General features: G+C 44.7%; 1 protein-coding gene across 1 annotated transcript in view; it reads right to left on the minus strand.

The window, feature by feature from the left end:
- KANSL1 (KAT8 regulatory NSL complex subunit 1) overlaps positions 1 to 23440 on the minus strand; it is a 518506-nt gene that overhangs the window by 124343 nt on the left and 370723 nt on the right. The window contains exons 3-4 of the mRNA XM_070944495.1: positions 7970 to 8074; positions 327 to 442 (exon numbers count right to left, since the gene is read on the minus strand). Coding sequence (XP_070800596.1) covers positions 327 to 442; positions 7970 to 8074 — 221 coding nt within the window. The remainder of the gene's footprint in view (positions 1 to 326; positions 443 to 7969; positions 8075 to 23440) is intronic.

Here is a 23440-nt window from a genome sequence, read left to right on the forward strand (position 1 = left end):
TCATCAGCTGGAACTGGGGCTTTAGTCAAGGTGGAGGGAATTATGAACAGTACCAAATATCAGTCAATTTGGGCACAAAACCTTCAGGCCTCTGCTAAGATTTCAGTTTGTTTTAATTGAACTGTACAGCTGGTATGTTATATTAAAGGTGCAAAGAATTCTGAAGTGATTTATCTTGGTCTGATTTTTTTTAACATCTCAAAAACCTGGCATTTTAACACAGGTGTGTAGACTTTCTATATCCAATGTACCTTCAAGAGTGGCCTTTCAGAAGTACCTTTCTTAAAGTTATATTTTCTTAAGGAGAGATTTAGCAAGAAGCTTACGTGTTAATGACTCCACTGAATGGTCTTGGCACTCTATAGGTTTTAGCAGGTAGAGACTCTTGGGTATTACTAATGGATATGCAAAGTTTCTCTGATGGCTGGGAGATATAAGTGCCCTGTAGAAGAAATTGAGGTGGGGGGAGGAGAAAATCCTTGTAAAAATTATACAAATCTATGGTAAATGGCTTTTCTTTAACATGGCAAACAATCATCTGGCATTTGTGAATCAGAGTATTTGAGAATATAAACTATGTGATAACTGTTATACTGCTACTCAGCAACAAACAGTACAACAGGCTGAAACATGGAGCGATCATTTCAAAGATCCATTAATTCAAAGACAAACAGCATATTCTGCATCTTCACAGACTTTAAAACAGTTTTCTCAAACTGAAACTACTTTAATGATGAGCAGGCCAGTCTCTTTTTAAAGTTCAATTATCCATCATTTTCATATGGAAGGCAGTTTCCATTAGTGGAGACCCCTTCCTGTAGAAAACCTTCAAATGTACAAGTGCACACAGTAATACCCAAGCAACACAAACATACCTTGTACATTTACAAAATAGCCTACTAAACTTGATACTGAGGGTCTATATTCAAAATAACAGAATAAGAGTTGGAAGGGATCTTGGAGGTCTTCTAGTCCAACCCCCCTGCTCAGGCAGGAAACCCTATACCATTTCAGACAAATGGTTGTCCAATCTCTTCTTAAAAACTTCCAGTGTTGAAGCATCCACAACTTCTGGAGGCAAGTTGTTCCACTGATTAATTGTTCTGTCAGGAAATTTCTCTTTAGTTCTAGGTTGCTTCTCTCCTTGATTAGTTTCCATTCATTGCTTCTTGTCCTGCCCTCAGGTGCTTTGGAGAATAGGTTGACTCAGTCTTCTTTGTGGCAACCCCTTAGATATTGGAACACTGCTATCATGTCACCCCAGTCCTTCTTTTCATTAAACTAGACATACCCAATTCCAGCAACTGTTCTTGATGTGGTTTAGCCTCCAGTCCAGTGGTGGGATTCAGCCAGTTCGCACCACTTCGGGAGAACCGGTTGTTAACTTTCTGAGCAGTTTGGTGAACTGGTTGTTGGAAGAAATCATTAAGGCAGAGAACCGGTTGTTAAATTATTTGAATCCCACCACTGCTCCAGTCCCCTAATCAACTTTGTTGTTCTTCTCTGCACGTCTTTTACTAGAGTCTCAACCAGGGGTGAAATGTAAAATTTGTTACTACCGGTTCTGTGGCTTGGTGGGAGGGTTTAATGTGACTGGGTAGGCGTGGCCAACTTTTTTTTTCATTTTAACTTTTCAAAGCATTTTTTCTGCAAATGCAAAAAAATGCTTTGAAAAGCCTCTGCCGATCAGGAACACAGCTGGGATCGTCAGAGCCTTTTCAAAATATTTTTTTAACTACCTCTTCTGCTGAAAAAAAAAATGCTTTGAAAAGGCTCTGATGATCCCAGCTGTGTTGCCTGATCGTCAGAGCCTTTTCAAAGCATTTTTTAACCACCTCTTCCTCGGAAGAGGTTGCAGAAAAAAATGCTTTGAAAAGCCTCTGAGATCCCAGCTCAGCCGCGCGATCATCAGAGGCTTTTTTTTTTACTTTTAAAAGCATTTTTCGGCGGAAGAAGTTGTAGAAAAAATGCTTTTAAAAGTAAAAAAAACCCCGACTTCCGGTGGCTCCGCGTTCCCCGAACGGATGCTCCTTCAGGAGCTCCAGCCCCGTGATTCCGTTTGCCGCTAGAACAGCGAAAATCAGCTGTTCTAGCGGCTTGAAACTCTCCCCCAGGGAAAAAGGGGGAGAGAAGAGCAGAAGGGTCTGGGTAGAGCTCCCCTAGACCCCCAGGCTTTTTTTTTTAAGCTTGGGGCTTGCAGGGTGAGAGCTCCCTGAAAGCCCTTCAGTGCTCCGGATCCGGGACGATTCTGCTCTATGCAGAACAAGGGGTCGCGACCACACCAGCAGTGCAATTTTAAGGATTATGAGAAAATTTGAATCTGGATGCTGGCAGAGCAAAATCAGGAGAACAGAAAATGCAAGTATTAAACTTTAACTCCGTTTAAAACAAAGAAAAAAAGATGGCGCTTAAAGGCGGTAAAACGAAACTTATAAGTGAAAGTGATCGTTAAAGCTGCAACATTGTTAAAGCTACTGGATTACCCAGCAAGAAAAAGGATTTAAAGTGCTAGTGAAATGAAAAAGACTATGGTATTGACTCCAACTACTTTATACTTCTAAATTGTGTGAAAATTATTGGATTTATTGACCTGATAGCTGAATAAATTTAAAGTGGAAATTGAACTATGGCTGACATCAAGGATGGAGGATCATTACTATATGAGCCAGCAAATTCACAAGTTGTGACTGTAAAGGTTTTACAAGAACTTTTAAATTTCTATACTTCTGCTATATTGGAATCAATTGAAAGGACTATTCAAAATTATAATCTGGAGAACAACAATGTTTTACTGGCTGGAAAAGAGGAAGAAAATCAAGTTATTTCGACTTTGGAGCAGGGAAAAGAAGCTGTCAGGATCACGATGGAAGTTGGCACACTGAAAACAGAGGCTTTGGCAGAAGCTTCTATGCAGTTAACTGAAAAGCAGCAAATAGACTCTTTCCCGCAGACTGTTTCAAGGAAGGAAGTGACTGATTATATAAGCAGGAAGAGTCGAAATGGAGGTTTTGAATTGAAGGAGATAACTTTTAGAAGAGAACAATTTCCAAAGATGCATCAGCCTCAAATCTATATTCAAAATTTTTTGAAAATAAAAGCAGGGGGAGGAGCAATGTTGAAGAAAGTACTATTGCAAAAGAAGGACTGGAAAAAATATAGAAAGAAATGAAGAATTGAAGATTAGTTTCTTTTGGGGAGGATTTTAATACTAAATTTGAAAAATCTACTGAAATTAGTATTTTTTAAGTTTAAGTAAAAATGTTTAACTAAAAATGGATAGCTTTTTAAAAAATTATCAAGGTATTAAAATGGTTAACTTTAAACTTAATTGATAACTTTCTGAAAGTTTTGAAACAGATATTTTGAAGGATGAACTTAAGAGTTAGAAATAATTTAACTCAATGGATTAATAGTATTTTTAAGGTTATATTTTGAAGAATATTCTATTGAAGTGTTTTTTTTTAAAAAACTTACTGAAGTATTAAAATGGTTAATTTAAAATTGAATGGATATAAAATAATATTTTTTTTCTTCTTAAAAGATATGCTTTAAAGAAAGTTTTATAATGTTTAAATTAGAATTCTAAAAGGGGAGGCTGATGAACAATTTTTAAAAGAGGAGTTAAAGAGTGTGAGGGGTTTTTGAATCTTGTAGTAAGTTAGTATATTTTAGCTTATGTTTGTTTAATGCTATACCCTGTTTTTGCTCTGGGAAGTCGGGGGTGAGGGTGGGGAAGGGGGGGTTGAAGGTTGTGTGTGGATAAAATGGTTGTCTAATTCTTAATAAAATTAAAAGATAGTTTAATAAATAAATGTATTATTAATAAATGTATTAATAGAGAAGTAAGAAAAGTGGGGGAAATGTTATAATAAAGGAAATGATAATATTAAGATATGATAAATATTGGAAGAGCAGAAAGAAGACACAAAAGATGTATTTAGAAGATATATTGACTGATTGATTATGTATTGTTTGTTTGTTTGTTTATAAAATAAAAAAACTTTTTGAATAAAAAAAAAGTAAAAAACCCCCCCAAACCTCTGATGATCGTGCGACTCAGCTGGGCATGGTGGGGGGGAGGGGGGCTCAGGGATTTTTGCTACCGGTTCTCCGAACCACCTGCCGCCATCGCTACCGGATCGGGCGATCCGGTCCGAACCGGGAGCATTTCACCCCTGGTCTCAACATCTTTTTACATGTTCTATGTTTAAATTTACACCCACTGAAAACTTAAAGTTTAGTGTTTCATAATTAACTTTTTCTATAATCAAGCTTCTAGCCCTTATACCTGTAAAGAAAGTTTGACAATTATACTGGACCTTTCTCAATCATATTAGAAAGGCTATCTGAAATAAAGCAAAGATTTACACATTTCTGATTCACAGTGTTATAGCTTACCTTTAACTCTATGTTACTATTACAAGTCTGTGACAAGGTCATTTGTAAACTCAAAATGAAACTACTGAGGGAAGGTCAGGGTTTTAAAGAAGGTTTTTAGCCCTCCCCCCAAAGCATTCTTAAAGGGGAGAGTTTAAATGGACCCAAAGAAAAGATCAGTCATATTATTTTTTGCACAAAACAAAGAATTGAGTGAGATTTTAAAGATGAATGCAAGTATCACAAGCTTTTACCAACTACAGTCTGCTTTAACATATGAAGAAAAATGTAAGAACCTGACAGACCAATATTATACATTTATGGATGAAGAGGAAAAACACAAACATGAATAGAAAGACAAAATGCATGTCAGCTGGTTATAAGTTTTAAAAGCTTTTACAAAAACAAATCCAGGACATCTTAAAATGAGAAAAAAACTTTAAAATGTTTTCTGAGGAACAGAAAAACAAACACATGTAATCTAGCAACCTAGTCCCCTATGAAGTGGATCTCCTGTTATTTCATGCACAGTATCATGTTATACTGGGCCAATATTATTTAGATACTCTGCAAATGCAAGGCGCAAAAACAAAATTTTGAATTCCTTGAGAGTGCTTTATCTTTTATGGCAATTTTGCCAGCAGTGAATCAAATTATGGGGCCAAAAATAAAAGGGATGGAGTGGAGAATTAATTTTAGGCAGAGCAATCCTGCCCACTGCACAGTTTTGTTAAACTTCAGACAAGGGGAGCAGGCAATTGGCAAGCCTTTTCCTTTATACCCTGTAATATCAAAGCTGATGTCTCAAGATGTTTCAGATATAGACTCAAGGGCATCACTGTATGATTCATGAAGTAATAGATCTGGCTCTACTACCAAATACAAGTTTTCAGCCTCCCCTGTGTGTATTCTGCATCTGTAGTATTTATAATTCAAATGGCAATTAACATGCAACAATTTTTGACCAGAGGCATGAAAAATTAGCAATATTTGAGTTGTCCAGTCTGCTCTAAACAAAAGGTCTTAGAAGAGAGGGTGTTTTTTGTATACATTCATGTTACATACTCAGGTAAAACTAAGAAAACTCTTATCCAAAAGTCTAGAAAGACACTGCCTGTCACTGTAGATCAGGGATGTCAAACTCACGTCGTCATGACGGTGTCACATGACGTATTGGGACTTTTTTCCCCTTCGCTAAACCGGGCATGGGCGTGGCCAGCGCGTGATGCATCCGGCCCATGGGCTGGGAGTTTGACAGCCCTGCTGTAGAAGGTTCTGATCAAATGGACAAACTCATGACAGTTGTTCACAGACAATTTAACATGATTGCAATTGTGAAACCTGCCTAAATCAGATGTCACCTGAAAGTCTCTTTGGGTAAGCAATTGTGAAGGTTTATAGAATCAGGCCAACGGACACTTACTTGCTTATTTTAGTCAGTAAGTTAATATTTATTTACTGTAAATGGTTTCAAGTAAATGTCTGTTACCAAAATAACCATGACTGAACTTGGGACCTTTTATATGCCAAGCAAATATAATCATTCCTTTAAAAACTGTGAAGAATAACTGCTAAGCATTCCTAAAATATGCCAAGTTATGGATAGAAAACTCTCCATTACCTAGTCATCTATGAGTAAACCCTGGCTGCCAGAACCGAAGAATGTTGATATTTCAGCCCACAGACTGATCAAAAGCATCTGATGCCCCTTGAACCAAGCTGGGATTGGATAATACCCAATTTGAAGTGCATTCACCTGTTTAACTTCTAACTAAGCTAAACCAGCTAGCGGTACCTGAACACACTTGTAAATGGATCATAAGCTTCCTAACAGACAGGAAGCAGCAGGTGAAGCTAAGCAGAATCACATCAGATACCTGTACAATTAGCACAGGGGCCCCACAAGGCTGTGTGCTCTCTCCACTTCTCTTCTCTCTATATACCAATGACTGCATCTCAAACAATCCATCTGTTAAGCTACTGAAGTTCGCAGATGACACAACAGTCATCAGACAATGATGAATCTGCATACAGACGGGAGGTTGAACAACTAGCCTTGTGGTGCAACCAGAAAAATCTGGAACTGAACACACTCAAAACCGTAGAAATGGTGGTGGACTTTAGGAGAAACCCTCCCATACTACCACCTCTTACAATACTAGACAGCACAGTATCAACAGTAGAGACCTTCAAATTTCTAAGTTCTACCATATCTCACGACCTAAAATGGACACCCAAAATCAAAAACGTCATCAAAAAAGCACAACAAACAATGTTCTTTCTGCGTCAACTCAGAAAGCTCAAACTGCCCAAGGAGCTGCTGATACAGTTCTACAGAGGAATTATTGAGTCTGTCATCTGCACCTCTATAACTGTCTGGTTTGGTTCTGCAGCCCAACAAGACAGACACAGACTTCAGAGGATAATTAGAACTGCAGAAAAAACAATTACTACCAACCTGCCTTCCATTGAGGACCTGTATACTGCACAAGTCAAAAAGAGGGCTGTGAAAATATTTACAGACCCCTCGCATCCTGGACATAAACTGTTTCAACTCCTACCCTCAAAACGACGCTATAGAGCACTGCGCACCAGAACAACTAGACACAAGAACAGTTTTTTCCCGAACGCCATGACTCTGCTAAACAAATAATTCCCTCAACACTGTCAAACTAGTTACTAAGTCTGCATTACTATTAATCTTCTCATCATTCCTATCACCCATCTCCTCCCATTTATGACTGTATGACTGTAACCTTGTTGCTGGTATCCTTAAGATTTATAGTGACTGTTTCCCTGTGACTATCATTAAGTGTTGTGTTGTACCTTATGATTCTTGACGAATGTATCTTTTCTTTTATGTACACCGAGAGTGTATGCACCAAGACAAATTCCTTGTCTGTCCAATCACACTTGTCCAATAAAGAATTCTATTCTATTCTACCCAATTTGGAGTGCATTCACCTGTGCTCCTCCAGAAAAACAGGTGAATAACTGAATCTCATCCCTCCCACAATCATTAACTACAGTTGCTATCAACTCTAGGTCTGGTGTTTTCCTTATTCAACCACGTTTTAAATTAATTTTGTCTGCTTTTCATAATCAGCTGCATTGCTGATATTTGTTTCACAATGTCTTGAATTTTAAAAAAAATTAAAAAGTTGAAAGCCAGTACTAGATTTTGGCAGAATGCTTTAAAACTTTAAAAATTAAAATTAAATATTTTATTCTAGTGCTCAGGAATTTTGAAACTGCATCCCAACTTCTAATAAAGTTTCAATCTAGCCTGCAGTAATATGCCATCCTGGCAAAATGTCTTTGTGGATGCCAATTTAGGTAATAAGGTGATTCTGGGAGCATCTGCAGGGCAGAATGTATTAAACTGGGAATTCTCCAAATACTGGGTCAAAACAAAAACAGCAACAGGACAATCTTTTCCCCCATACAACAGTGAAATACATATATAGAAGTCTAGTCCAGAAACAAGGTAATCAGTAAAACAAAATACAGCAATATAACGTCAGCAGGGAAGGAGAGGAGTAATTAAGGAAATAGTACTTCAAGGAGTACTCTCTCCACTCTTAATACATACCAGTCTGTGAATTCCAGGCTCCAGCTTGAAGTCGACACTAAGACTATGGGTTGAATCACCTAATACATGGTCAGAAGGAGGCATCTCACCAAGTAATACCAGTCCCTAAACGGGAAAAGGAAAAAGATGGTTGCATTTTGCCAGGCCAAATTCTCCTTGAGACTATGCCAAGAATAGCATTTACATTCATTATATTTTGTTTCTTTGTACCTATCGTCCCTTTTCTCCTGTAAGATTCTTTGTTAGTTTCTTTTTCTATTAGTTAGCAACTTTATCTTCACTGTGCTACATGACTTAAAATTCTTGCTCTGAAAAAGTCATTACAGAAGAGATCCATTCTAGCATTAATCACATGCTAGAATATATAGTTGTAATATGGAGGACTGGAAAAGGAAAAATAAAATACTCATATATCAGATTGAAAGTGTTAGAGCAAAACCTTTTCTTTTTTGTTTGCCACAAGGCTGGGTCTGTAAGAAAGCTGATCCTGTATCAGGCTGGGTACCTTTTTCAGAAGCTGCAAAAAACAGAAAAGTTGGGTGTTGTTGGGCCTTGGAGCAGGCTGAGTCCTGCAAGTCATTGAGTGGGAAGGAAGCTGGAGGCTTGCAAGCTTCATCTGGGCCTGATCTCCCCTTGCTTGCTGGGTGGGAAGGAAGTTGAAGGACTGCAGGGACCCTGAGGGGTGAGAAGCAGAACATGGGGTGCCACAGGTGGTAGGGATAGCCTTGCAAGACCTGGGACAGGTGACCTTCCCAGGGCTTCCCCCACCTGAGGCATCCTGTGCTCCATTTAATGACCCTTGTGTTCATTTAACAGCTACATCAGGGAGAGTAGGGGGTGGGGTCATTAAGCAAGGTTATTTTGCATAACAGCCATCACAACATGCAACCATAAGGGGCAGGCTGTATTACAATCGTATCTCAAGGACTACCTGTACTAAATCCTTACTATATCATGTTTTGGGGCACCATTAATGTGCTCATGTGTATGTACACAACAAAGAAAGAAAGAAACAATGTGCTGTAACAACAAATCTTAAGTTGATGTACACTAAATACTAATACTACAAAACCTGAATATGAGACATTTTTACATCTCTCAAAGATTGATCTTGTAACACTACTCAGCATTCTAACACAGAACAATCAAGCTACATATTATGTGGGAGTTTCTCTTTTGTAAATCTAAAGTAGCTTCAAATTAAAGAAGATTATATACTGTATACATGATAACTAATCATAAACTGTATTTGATAGATTGCAGGTCTTTAGACAACCTTTGGATCAAGATCAAATACTCTTGTTATCACGGAATACAAAACACAAAGCTATTGGACAATGGCTTTAAAATGGTTTTTGTCTCTTTATTCTTCCTTCCCCTGCTCTAAAAGCCTTCAAGTTACAGAGGAATCTGTCAAGTGCCAGGGAAATCAGGAAATCTAGGAACTTCAAATGAATATAAAGGTTTATTGCAAGCTTAAACTCGCTACAAAAATCTGAAGTACAAAGCAAATTGGCAGTAGATTATTATCAATGGAAATCATTGTGGGCAAGAAGGGACTTGAGACTGGTGATGCATTTGACCCCTCCCTCGGGCTCAGACTGATCATCTTCTACATCACCCACTCCTCTGTTGTGGCCCGCCAGCGGCCAGTGGATTATCCGGGTACTTGTCGTGGAATTGTTTGACTAGCCTATCTGCTTTCACATTCCAACTTTTGACCCACGTAGCTTCAGACAAAGGGTACCCTTTCCAGCGTACTAAGTATTGTAATTCACCCCTACATAGCTTAGAAACTAATATTTTCTTGACTTCATAATGGGTCTCTCCTTGTACTACTATAGGAGGAGGAGGTGGTCGGGCTTGAGGTCTGTTGTGGCTCCGTTACCTGAGCCTCTGTCATCGGCAGGAGAGGACTCCGAGAGTGAAGAAGAGGAGTTGGCAAGGCCTCCCTCTCCAGGACCCTCCTCTCTGGCAATGCCTTCGGTGTCCGCCGAAGAGCAAGAGATAGGGCCGGGGCCAAGCACGTCCACGCAGCCACAGATGGACAGTGATGAGGGTAATGAGTCTTGGCTGGATCCACGCCAGCGTCGCAGAGATAAGCGCGCGCAACAGAAGAAAAGGCGTGCCCAAGATTAGGCTGAGTCACTGGACCACACCCCACAGGATATAAAAGGGAGCGTGGTGGCCAGTCAAACCTTGTGACGAACAAAGCTGAAAGCTTCCACGCCATTCTGCATTGCCGGACTTTTGCTATAAGACTTTGCTGGATTATCTCTGGACTTGATTGTAATTATTGAGCTGTTTCTTTTGATGTATCAGAAGTGGGGAGAAGTTATCTCTCCTCTTCATAAATAATAAACTCTTGGCAGGCAGCCACTAGGTTGTTGCCAAATTCCGTTATCATAAGGAAAAGGATTTTGCCGGCTGGTTTGGTCTTTAACTCTTGAACGTCTGTTGGTGTGTGTGCGTGTGGTTGGGGACAGAACAAGGTCTTAGGTTGGACCCAACTTATGGTTTCAGCAAGATACAATGAAAGACAGGGTGTATTTTCTCTAGAATGCGAGGGAGGCTAAGCTGAACTGTCACTGGGTTAATTATTTTTACTATTGGGAAAGGACCTAGGAACTTGGGTCCCAATTTCTTGCTAGGCAGCCTTAACCGTATGTATTTGGTAGATAGAAATACTTTATCCCCCAACGAACGGTGCTTGTCTGCCTGTTTTTTATATTCCTCTGCTGCTTCTGACAGCGCTTTTTTTGTATTTTCCCACCCCTTCTTTAATGACTCCATCCACTCTGTTAAAGACATGGACGAAGGGGACTCTCTCGGCAGCTCAGGCATGGGGACAATCTCCATGCCGCTGGTGACCTGGAAAGGGGTCAGTCCAGTGCTACTGTGCACTGCATTGTTGTATGCCACCTCCGCAAATGGTAACAGGTCTGCCTAGTTCTGTTGTTGGTAATCCACGTAGCATCTGAGGTATTGTTCTACCATTGTGTTCGCTCGTTCTGCCACTCTTTTGGTACTCGAATGGAAAGCAGAGCTAAGTCCTTGTGTGGACCCAACGGATCTCAGGAACTCCCTCCAGAATTTGGCCATAAACTGGACTCCTCATCCACCAAGATGATTCGGTGGGGTACTCCATGCAAATGGTAGATGTGCTTGATGAATAGCTTAGTGAGTTTCTTTGCGGATGGCAGTCCAGAGCAAGCAGTGAAATGGGCTTGTTTGGAGAACAAGTCAATAACTGTCCAAATTACTGTGTTCCCCCACTTTCTGGGAGTTCAACTATGAAATCCATCGCGATCTCTTCCCAAGGTCAGTTGGGGCTTGCCACTTGTTGAAGGAGTCTAGGTGGTTTTCCTGGTCTTGTCTTCATCACTGCACATGTGGCACAGCTTTTTACATAGTCTTCCACTTCTGTTTTCATTTTTGGCCACCAGAATTGCCTTCTAGCGATGTGCAGGGTCTTCAGGAATCCAAAGTGGCCAGCCAGCTTGGAGTCGTGGCTGTGCTGGAGCACTTTGAGTCTCAGGTTTGCGGGGACATACAATTTGGATCCTTTCCATGCCAGTCCATCTCTCATGGTCAAGACGTCTTTATTGTCTGTGATCCAAGGGCCCACTGGTAGCGCCGCTTTCAACTTAGCCATCAATCCATCTTGGCTTGGGTCGGGTGGCCGCCTGGCTTGGCTCCTGGTGGTGACTTAGGCAGCTGATTGTGAGGAGGGAATGATGGCGTGGACCACTTCCTCCCGGTGGCTGTCAAATTGAGGTTTTCTCGATAGGGCATCTGCTAACAGGTTTTTTCCTGCTGGTATGTACTTCAGTTCAAATTTGAAGCGCTTGAAATATTGAGCCCTACCTACAAATCAAAACAAGACTAAAAAAAGATCAAGAACAATTCGGCATATATGAAAAACAATTGGAGTTGGATAAAATTTTATTGGGAACAGAAGGAAAAATTATTACAAAATTATATAAATTTCTACTAAGACATAAAATGGAGGAGGAAGTTGTAAAAGAAACAATGATTAGTTGGGGAAGGAATTTTGGCCACAGCATAGAATTAGAACAGTGGGACAAACTATGGGAAAGGAACTACAAACTCACAACAGCAGTTACCTACAAAGAAAACCTCTATAAAATGTTTTATAGGTGGCATTTGCCACCAGCGAGATTGGCCAAGATGTATCCCAACTTATCACCTAATAGTTGGAGATGTAACTATAAATCCGGAACATTCTACCATATGTGGTGGATGTGCCCCATCACAAGGAAGTATTGGTGTCAAATTCAAAAATGGTTGGAAGCAAAAAATAGATTTGAAACCTGAATTGTTTTTATTAGGAATACTGGACCTGAAAATGAATAAAAACCTTCAACACATTATATTGCACATACTTACCGCAGCAAGAATCACATTCGCAAAAAATTAGAAACAAAAAAATATACCGTCAGACGAAACTGTAATTAGGAAAATTCTAGAATGCGCAGAGATGGATAAAATGACTATGGAGTTGAAAGAGAGAGAGGATTCGGACTATTATGAAATATGGAATAAAATGTACAGTTGGCTCAAAAATAGAAATCAGAACAAGAAATGTTTAACTTAATATTGATGAAACTTAAATTAAAGTAACTGAACAACATTAAATAAAGAGAGGTAAATATAAACGAACATAAATGTATAGATAAGAACAAATGAATATTATAATGTGTATATGTATGTGTATATATATATATATATATGTAGGTCTTTGGTTATTCGGGTCTTCTCCCATGTAAAATTGGAAGTGTCTTGGCGACGTTTCGACGAAGTCTCATTTGTCATCTTCAGGCTGGTGTTCTCGGCTTCGTGCTTCCAGGAGCAATGTGAGATCACAGCTGTCTCTTCCTTTTAACTGCTAGTGGGGGTGTGAGCTGATTGGGTGGGAACTTGGCTGTGTTCTGATTGGGTGGAGGTGTGTTCTGATTGGTTAGGGGCTTGGCTGTGCTCTGATTGGATGGGGGGTTGGTTGTGCTCTGATTGGATGGAGGTGTGTTCTGTTTGGGTGGGGGCTTGGTTGTGCTCAGCTTAGTCTGAGTTGCAGGGGGATTTGAGCTGGTGAGCTGCGTTGTTGTTGTTTGGCTTCGTGTTTGTGGCCGTGCGAGCTCTTCATGGTGGGTGTCAGTCTGCTTCATGTATGGATTGGAGGGGTTTAAAGTGGCTAATGGTGCAGCTGCGGTCTGGCTTCTGGTCCTTGGTCCACGACCAAGAAGAAGAGCTCACACGGCCACAAACACGAAGCCAAACAGCAACAACGCAGCTCAGCAGCTCAAATCCCCCTGCAACTCAGACTAAGCTGAGCACAACCAAGCCCCCACCCAAACAGAACACACCCCCAGCCAATCAGAGCACAACCAACCCCCCATCCAATCAGACCACAGCCAAGCCCCTAACCAATCAGAACACACCTCCACCCAATCAGAACACAGCCAAGTTCCCACCCAATCAGCTCACACCCCCACTAGCAGTTAAAAGGAAGAGACAGCTGCGATCTCACATTGCTCCTGGAAGCACGAAGCCGAGAACACCAGCCTGAAGATGACGAATGAGACTTTGTCGAAACATCGCCAAGACACTTCCAATTTTACGTTGGAGAAGACCCGAATAACCAAAGTCCTACATACAAACACCCGCGAAAACCTGAGAAAACATATATATATATATATATATATAAATACTTAGACCCATAGTCAGCTCCATAGGCTCACCTCTACAAAACCTAGCCAAATTTCTCGCCAAACAACTACAGCCCTATGCAGAATCCATCACTTCACACGTAAAAAACTCATTCCAGTTCATAGAGATCATAAACAAAACTTACAGCCCAGCGACCTACTCGTGAGCTTCAATGTCATACCCCTCTTCACCCAAGTGCCAATCAAAGAAGCCTTGACAGCTATCCAAAACAAATATAACCCCCCCAAGCACATCCTAGATCTGACCAACCACTGCCTATCCAACACATACTTCATCTATAACGGACAAAAATACAAACAAATAGAAGGAGCACCCATGGGATCACCCCTCTCACCTGTCATTGCAAACCTCTACATGGAACACTTTGAAACCCAAGCTCTAGAAAAATCGGATCACAAACCCAAACCCTGGCTCAGATACGTAGATGACACCTTCATAATCTGGCTACACAGGAAAGAAAAACTGGACAACTTCCTCACACACCTCAACAGCCTACACCCCAAAATACAGTTCTCCATGGAAACAGAAGCTAACAACCAACTTCCCTTCCTGGATGTCTTAGTCTAAAAGAAATCCAATGGCTCCCTAGGACACACCATCTACCAGAAGAAAACACACACAAACCGCTATCTGCACGCACTCTCACACCACCACCCAGCACAGATCAACTCCGTAGCCAAGACACTCATCTCCAGAACAAAACGCTTAGCTGACAAACAACACCTAAAAACCGAACTACACACTCTCACTAACGTACTAACATCCAACGGATTCCAAAGAAATAAGATTACCAACCTAATCCAAAAAGAAACCCCCACTAAAACCCAAGACAGAGAACAAGAAAACGGCAAAGCCCTCCTCCCATACATAAAAGGCACCACAGACAGAATCAGCAAGATCCTCCACAAACACAACATCAAGACAGCATTCTGCACAAACCGAAAGAAAAATATCCACCATCCTAAGAAACCCCAAAGACAAAATTGAGTTAGAAAATCAATGAGTATATGAAATCCCATGCACCGCCTGCCCCACCACATACATCGGACAAACCAACAGAAGAATAAGTGCACGCATTGAAGAACACAAGAACTCAGTCAGAAAAGAGGAACCAACTTCTTCCCTGGTCCAACACCTTAAAGCCACAGGACATGAAATTGACTTTAAAAAGACCAGAACTATCGCCAAAATTGAACACTTTAACAACAGAATAATCAGAGAAGCCATCGAGATAGAAAAACGCCCACACAGCATGAATAAACAAGATGATACCTCCCGCCTACCAGCCATTTGGAAACCCGCCCTTATTGACAAACAAGTCCCTAACACAAAGAATGATACCAGACCCACACTCACGAAAACCACACAGGATGTCACCACCACACATCCACGCAAAAAGCAAACCAAAACCCACACCGATGATGAGGCATGACCACAAACCAGAAGCCAGACCACAGCTGCATCATTAGCCACTTTAAACCCCTCCAATCCATACATGAAGCAAACTGACACCCACCATGAAGATGTGGCACGACCACGAACGCAAAGCCAAACAACAGCAATGCAGCTCACCAGCTCAAATCCCCCTGCAACTCAGACTAACCCGAGCACAACCAAGCCCCCACCCAAACAGAACACACCCCCATCCAATCAGAGCACAGCCAACCCCCCATCCAATCAGAGCACAGCCAAGCCTCCAACCAATCAGAACACACCTCCACCCAATCAGAACACAGCCAAGCTCCCACCCAATCAGCTCCCACCCCCACTGGCAGTTAAATGGAAGAAACAGCTGCGATCACACATTGCTCCTAGAAGCATGAAGCCGAAAACACCAGCCTCAAGATGACCAATGAGACTTCGTCAAAACGTTGCCAAGACACTTCCAATTTTACGCCGGAGAAAACCCAAATAACCAAAGACCTACACACAAACACCCGCGAAAACCTCAGAAAACAAACAAATATATATGTGTGTGTGTGTGTGTGTGTGTGTGTGTTGGAGTAATGTGATTATTCTACTATTGAGTAGTAAATAGAAATGATAGAATAGAGAACTACAAAAGCAAAGTACGTAAGTTGATACAAAATGCTGTACAATTACCATTAATGTTATGTAATGTTTAATACGTTATGTTTTGACATGTTTTGTTTTTATATATGTGTGATTGTTTTTTGTGTTGTTTTTAAAGACAAACTGTTTAATAAAAATTATTTTTTAAAAAAAGAAATATTGAGCCCACCGAACTTGTTTGGGAGACAGTCTCCTGGGGGTCTCTAGGGCCTCAAGGTTTTTGTAATCAGTCCAGACCTCAAAAAGCACTTTACTCCCCTCTAGGAAATGCCTCCAAGAAAGTAAAGCCCATCGAACTGCATAAGCCTCTTTTTCCCAGATGGCCCATCGTCTTTCTGTGTCGTTGAGCTTTTTGAACACGTAGGCACAGGGCAATAGTTGTCCTTTGTTCCTTTGCAGGAGTACCGCAGCCACTGCCACATTGCTGGCGTCGGCTTGTGTGATGAATTGTTGCTCCAGATCTGGGTGCTGCAGAATCAGTTCTTGGGAAAACAGTCTCTTTAGTTTTTCAAAGGATTTTTGGCAATCCATCGTCCAAGCGATTGGTTGGTTCGGCTTTTGCTTCGTCGGAGGGGACCCCATTTTCAAAAGTCCGGTTAGGGGTAGAGCCACTTCTTCAAAAGCCGGGATGAACTGTCTATAGAAGTTAGTGAACCCCAGGAAGCTCTGAAGTTGCCTGCAGGTATGTGGGGGCTGCCAATCAAGAACTGCTTTCACTTTCTTTGGGTCCATCTCCACTCCTTCGCTGGAAATTCGGTAGCCCAAGTAGTCTAGGGAGGCCCTGTGAAACTCACACTTTGCCAACTTCGCGTAAAGTTTGGCGGCAAGTTTTTTCAGCACTTGCCGGATGAGTTTCACATGCTCTTCAAGGGTCTCACTGAATATGAGAATGTCATCTAAGTAGATGAGGACCCCCTTGTACGGGTGCTCATGCAGCACTTTGTTAATGAGCTGCATGAACACTGCGGGGGGCACTTGCAGTCCGAATGGCATTACTTTAAATTGGAAGCTGCTGAGCGGGCAGTTGAAAGCAGTCTTCCACTCATCCCCCTCTCTGATTCTTATACGGTAGTAGACTTCCCTTAAGTCCAGTTTGGTAAACACCTTGCCCTTCGACAGGTGGTTCAGCATGTCTTTCATGAGGGGGAGGGGGTGTTTTCCATACACATAGCGTTCATTTCATGAAAATCAGCACAAAGCCTCATACCCCCATCTTTCTTCTCTTACAGTACTGGGGCTGCCACTTTGGATTTTGCGGGCTGGATGAAACCACACGCCAGATTGGTGTCTATGTACTCCCTCAATTCCTCCATGTCTTTAGGAGTCATGGAGTACATTTTTGGCTTAGGTGGTTTGGCCCCAGGTACAAACTCTATCGCGCAGTCAGTCAAGCGGTGAGGGGGCAGAAAGTTGCAATCCTCTTCGCTAAAAACCCCCGATAGGTCTCAGTACTCTTTTGGCACTTGCTGGCTGCCAGGCGGGGCATCACGGACCGGGCTGTAGGTTCCGGTGCACTGGCGTCCTCTGGGATCGTGGCCTCTAGGAGGGGGTCCTGCCTTACAGGTGCCAATGGTCCAACACCAATGACTAGCTTCCGATAACCACCCTCCCAGGTGATCGTGGGGCCCCACTTATCAAGTCCCAATATGACTGAGTCGGTCATCTTTGGGGCAACTACGAACCAGAGGAGCTCTCAGTGATGACCCATCTCCAGTTTGACGTGCTCGGTGACCAAGGTAGCCAGGGCCCCGCCAATTAGCATCCCGTCGACTTGTTCGAAGCTGATGGGGTGTGCAAGGGGCCTTGTGAGCATGCCTTGTTGCTCGACTATGTGAAGGCTGATCAGGCATCTGGTGCAGCCGGTATCAATGATGGCTTCTACTTCTCCTTGGACTCCGAACTCCAGTATTACCATCTGGAGTTTGAGAGCAAAGGGGCGAAGAGTTCCCCTGGTCATTGGGTCATCATCCCCGTTGCTTCCCTCAACCGGTTTTGGCTTGTCTTCTTCGGCTGGGGCCTCTGCAGCCTGCTTAGCAAATCTCCTGTTTTCCGTTCTCTCCTGCGGCTTTAGGCCTTTCACGGTCGAGTTGGGGAGTTTTGCTTCTGGCGTTGGCAAGGGGCCCAGTAGGGGCGGCAAGGATCTGTTTGAAGTGTGGGCCCCTCCCTCCTGGGCTCTGCCTCTACTGGGATGGGGTCTTCGCTGGCGTTTACTGGGACCAGGGGCCTCTGGCCTAGCCCACTTGCAGAAACACTTGGCTGTTCGACCGGTCTCTTAGGTGGCTGGGTCGGCCAGAGGGACTTTCCTTTCAGCACTTTTACTCGCCTGGCTCTCAGTGAGGGACCGTTGCTCCAGCAGGCATCCTCTGAAGGGGAAGCTTCCCCCTCAACAGACTCAACCAGCACTCCTTCTGTTTCACCCCACAGGGGTTTACAGCAGTGGTGAAATCCAAATTTTTTTACTACCGGTCCTGTGGGCGTGGCTTGGTGGGCATGGTGTGGCTTGGTGGGTTTGGCTTGGTGGTGTGGCAGCTGAAGGATACTGCAAAATCTCCATTCCCACCCCACTCCAGGGGAAGGATACTGCAAAATCCCCATTCCCTCCCCACTCCTGGGGGAAGGATATTGCAAAATCTCCATTCCCACCCCACTCTGGGGCCATCCAGAGGTGGTATTTGCTGGTTCTCCAAACTACTCAAAATTTCCGCTACCGGTTCTCCAGAACCTGCTGGATTTCACCCCTGGTTTACAGGACTGGTGCTCCGGTGGCTGACTTGGGCTTCATGGCTGTGCATACAATGACGAGGGGGGAAGGGACTCACCCGCTGCTCCCGGCTCCTCGGGACTTGCCACAAATGCACTCCGCTGATTGGGGCTCTTGTGGTTCTCGCCGAGCCCTTTTTCAGATGTGGTGAGGACTTCCTATGGCCGCCAGGGAAACCTGCAACCGAGCCAGCGCGAGGGCAGGTGAGAAACATCCTGTCTGCGGACCCTCGGTGGAACCGTCTCATCACAGATCACTGCGCCTCTTCCTTCAGGCTGCATTGGCTCCAGTGAAGGGGGCGGCAGTGGGACAAGAACCCATGGCGGGTTGAACCAGCTACAGACTTCGTTGCTACTCCCACTGAGAGGCCACGGCACTGGCGGCAGGAGAGGTGGCTGGGGAGTGACAACCCACGGGGAATTTGCCCAGCCGCAGGCTGCATAGCCATTCCGTCCGGGTGTCAACTTCACATCTCTCAGAAACTTCACACAGGGTGGCATTGGGCCTGGCGGCAGCTGCGGCAACTTGGCACAGTTGGATCAGTTCTGCTCTGACAGGGACTGGGGGGCCCAGGATACTCACACCCCCTCCTACTGGAGCTCCATTCCAAGATTGGAGAGAGAGAAGGTGGACAGAGGATGAGGAGGGGGAGTTGAGCTACTCCACAGGACCAGGAGCCAGCACAATGGAAGTATTGTGAGACAGGTTTGGGGAGACCAGTTTCCGGGATGCACCATCATGGCAACCTTGGGTGACGGGGATGGAGCCGTCATGGACTTGGCAGGGGGGAGTTGGGTCTGAGCCATGGTTCCGCTCAGCCAGTCCAAAACTAAGGGTGGAGCATGATTCAGGCCGAACTCGGACCGCTGAACAACAAGCCACCGGAACCCAGGCCTCCTCGCTGGGGGCAGTAATGAGAGGAGCTGACTGTGACCCCCATAGAGACCAGGGGGAACGTGACGTAGGTCAACCAGGGACAAGGAGACAGCAGGGTCACCAAAAGCCAGATAGTAAGGCCCCAGGGGCCAGCGCAGTAAACCAAATGACCTTTTTGCATCCAGGAACCTGGACTCCACATATGCCTTGGGGTCCACCGCCTATACCAGCTTCTTTTGATGGCAGTTCTGACCGGGTGGCCCTTTTCCTGAGTCAGATTATTAGCTATCTGTACGTGTACGGATGTTGTTACCCATCTCAGTGGGCGATGGTCATTGCTATCACGGCTGTGTTAATGGGAGAGGCCACTGATTGGGTCGCAGACCTACATAGTGACCATGTGAGGGAATTGGCAGATGTAGGGCTTTTCCTGGAGGTCCTACGGGTGAGATTCGAGGATGAGTCCCGGGCACAAATGGCTGAGGGGGAACTCATTGCACTCAAGCAGAGGGGATGTCCTGCTAAGGAATACATCAGGGAGTTCCGCAAGACTGCAGGCAGGTTGAGAACGTGGCCTGAACGTTTTCTGGTACACCAGTTCCATATGGGCCTGGACCGTAATCTTCGACAGGCATGTGTCAATCGAGGTTTAAACCCCCCTACCCCCGGTCTAGCTGAATGGTTTCAAGGTGCAGTAGAACTGGATGTTGGCCTGAGGGAATTTCGAGGGTGTGGTAAAACTGGACCAGGTCAGCCCCGATGGGGTATGGACAGACCACCTTCTGCTCACCACTTACAACCTTCCAGACCTGTCACTACTGGCCGTGATGGGAGGCCTTCTTTCCAGTGTTTCCACTGTAACCAGGAAGGTCACCGAGCCGTGGAATGTTCTATACCACCCCAAACAATACCGTCCCCAAGCCCTGTGGCTTTGGGGAACAAGGCTAGAGAACGACCGTGGCAGACTCCAGAACGCTCCAAGACAGACTCACATACACTACCCATCGAGGCTGAAACTCCCACCATGGTTGTTGGCAGCACACTGGGGACCAGGTGGGTGACTACAACAACGTCTGGTGACGGTGAGGATGAGGACCCCAACGACCCGATGGTGAGCGAACCTATTCGACCGTTTGTAATACCGGTGACCGTGCGGAATCCATGCACGTCCATGGGATTGGAACAGGGTGCGTTGGTTGATTCAGGATGTACTCGATGCTTGATACGTTGGGTGGTGATCGAGAAGTTCGGGAGTCTCATGGTGAAGTTGCGACAACCCATCAACTTTGAGCAAATGGACGATTAGACCTTGGGTGGTGACCCGCCACACGTTACTGAACCTGTACGGTTAGAAACAGGAGGGCACCAAGAAGATATTAGATTTATAGTGGTTGGAAAAATGATTGAGCCCTTTATTTTGGGCTTGGCATGGTTAGATAAATGGGAACCCACTATCTGGTGGGAAGGGGGGTTCTGTAAACTCAGAATTTCCATGGGCGCCGAGCCACCTGACCAATGACAAAGGCCTGGGAGGGAGGTGTTACGACAGAACTCAGACCTCGCGGCTGGAGGTTTTCCTGATATATACGGGGATTTGGCAGAGGTTTTCAGCGAGGAAGAGTGCGAGATCTTACTGGCTCATAGATTGTCCGTCTGTGCCATCAAATTGCTCCCTGGGGCCAAACTGCCAAAGCCCCGTATCTACTCCAAGACACAAAAGAGCTAGAGGAATTGAGAAGCTATATAGACAAGAATCTGGCTCGGGTTTTTATTCAGCCCAGTAGGTCTCATATGGCCGCACCGGTCCTCTTTAGAGAGAAAAAGGATGGCGGTTTACGTCTATGTGTGGATTTCCGGATCCTCAATGCTGTCTGTGTGGAGCATTTATACCCCCTGCCCAGTGGTGAAATCTAAAATTTGTTACTACCGGTTTTGTGGGCGTGGCTTGGGGGGGTAATGTGACTGGGTGGGCATGGCCAATTTTTTTTTTTTACTTTTAAAACCATTTTTTCTACAACCTCTTCGCCGAAGAGGTTGTAAAAAAATGCTTTCAAAAGGCTCTGACGATCCCAGCTGAATTGCCTGATCAGCAGAGGCTTTTTTAAAAAAGGGGTTTTTTTCTTTTAAATGCCTCTGACGATCCCAGCTGAGTTGCCTGATCGGCAGAGGTTTTTTAAAAAGCCTCTGCCGATCAGGCAACTCAGCTTGGATCGTCAGAGGCATTTAAAAGAGAAAAAGGGGTTTTTTCTTTTAAAAGCCTTTGACGATCCCAGCTGAGCCGCATGATCATTTTTTTTTTACTTTTGAAAGCATTTTTTGGCCAAAGAGGTTGTAGAAAAAATGCTTTTAAAAGTAAAAAAAAGCCTCTGATGATTGTGCGGCTCAGCTGGGCATGGGGGGGGGCAGGGATTTTTGCTACCGGTTCTCCGAACCACCCACCTCCATCGCTACCGGATTGGGCGATCCGGTCCGAACCGGGAGCATTTCACCCATGCCCCTGCCGTTGATGAAGGATTTACTTGCCACTTTGGCAAACGGCTGGAGTTTCACAAAATAGAACTTGTGTGAGGCTTATTACTAGGTGCGTATCCAACCAGGGCACAAGTGGAAAACAATGTTTATCTGTCCCCTGGGTAGCTATCAATTCCAATGTCAGCTTTGGAAGCCATGTTAGGCCGGAAGTTCCAATGCTGCCACCTTCTCATGTGTGGGAAAGTAGGAGAAGGGGTTAGTAGACATAATAGCATTCTTCCTGTCGGTCAAGGTCAGGGCGATCCCGCATCTGGAGAAGGAGTGGTCAGGGGGCTGGATCAGGATGGAACGGACGTTGATTGGAGCATGTGACCGACTGGGTGGAAAGGGGATGGTTTTGGGAGCTTTGACTAACTGAAGGAAAACCCGGGCTTTTCAGATTCGGGTTTTTTCAGATGTGCCAGTTTGCCTATTTTAGTAAAGAGGACTTTGGAAAATGCTTGCTTCCGCGTCTTTACTTGGAGAAGGTTTTTTTCTGGAGCGCTGACATTAACCCGAATCTCTCTAAAACCTAACAGCACCCCGTAAGGAGGCTGTCAGGGGTACTGAGCCCCAGCATCTACCTAAACCCTGGGTGATGCAAAGACTCAGTGAAGATGGAGGAAAAAGGAGAAATCGGAGGGAGGCCCGCCAGGGCCCCAGATGCTCAAAGAATTGCCTATCCCTTGCTTGCTCTTTCTGAAGAGATGGGACGAGCCATGGAGGCTGCAGGGGAAGCCCTTCGACTTGGGGCTTGGGCCGAGACGTCAGATTCCTGGAAGAGTTGCCAGTCCGACCCAGCTCCAGGAGGGGAAATGAAGTCGCCCCGTGAGCCAGACTGGAGGATGGGGGCTGCTGTGGAATCCAGGAACTCCTGGGGCTGGGACCAGCTGCACCCGAGGCAGAGCCAGCCCTTACCCCTGGAGGTGAGCTGGAAGCTAGCGAAACCAACATTCGCCCTCCCTGATCCGGGACATGGAGGGGGGATTAGTAGGACGCAGACCCCCCCTTACCCACCCAGGGGCCAAACATCAGGATTAGCACAGCATTCCAATCCTGCAGCAGTTGGACATCAGGCTCAGCTGGCATATGGAATGCAAAACCCCCCTTTAGGGGCCCCTTGCCAGGGTGCCTTCGCGTTACCTCCTGCTGAGAATATAAAGCCCGGATGGGGTTTCTGTCCCGGCCAGGGATGGATCCAGTGCCAGTGGTATACCGCGCCATCTGTTCCAAACTTCCAGGGATCCCCCTGGCCCCCCTCCTACGGCCAAATGATCCTGGCACTGCAGGGGGGACTAATCCAGCAGCCAGCTAGAGTGCCGCACCCCCCTCCAACGCAGCAAACAGCTCAGCAGCCAGGCCCCCTCCCCAGCAGCTGACAACGTTGCCCCCCTCCTTTCCAGCCCAGCAATTCTCACAACAGCCTGTTGGAATGCAGCAACCAAGAGCAGCCCCACAGCAAGTTCTATCCCAACCACCCGCGAGGCCAATGCCCCCCCCCC

This window comes from Pituophis catenifer, unplaced genomic scaffold (genome assembly GCF_029215685.1).
Source record: "Pituophis catenifer annectens isolate HBS135680 unplaced genomic scaffold, rPitCat1.0.hap2 SCAF_5, whole genome shotgun sequence".
Lineage (NCBI taxonomy): Eukaryota > Metazoa > Chordata > Lepidosauria > Squamata > Colubridae > Pituophis > Pituophis catenifer.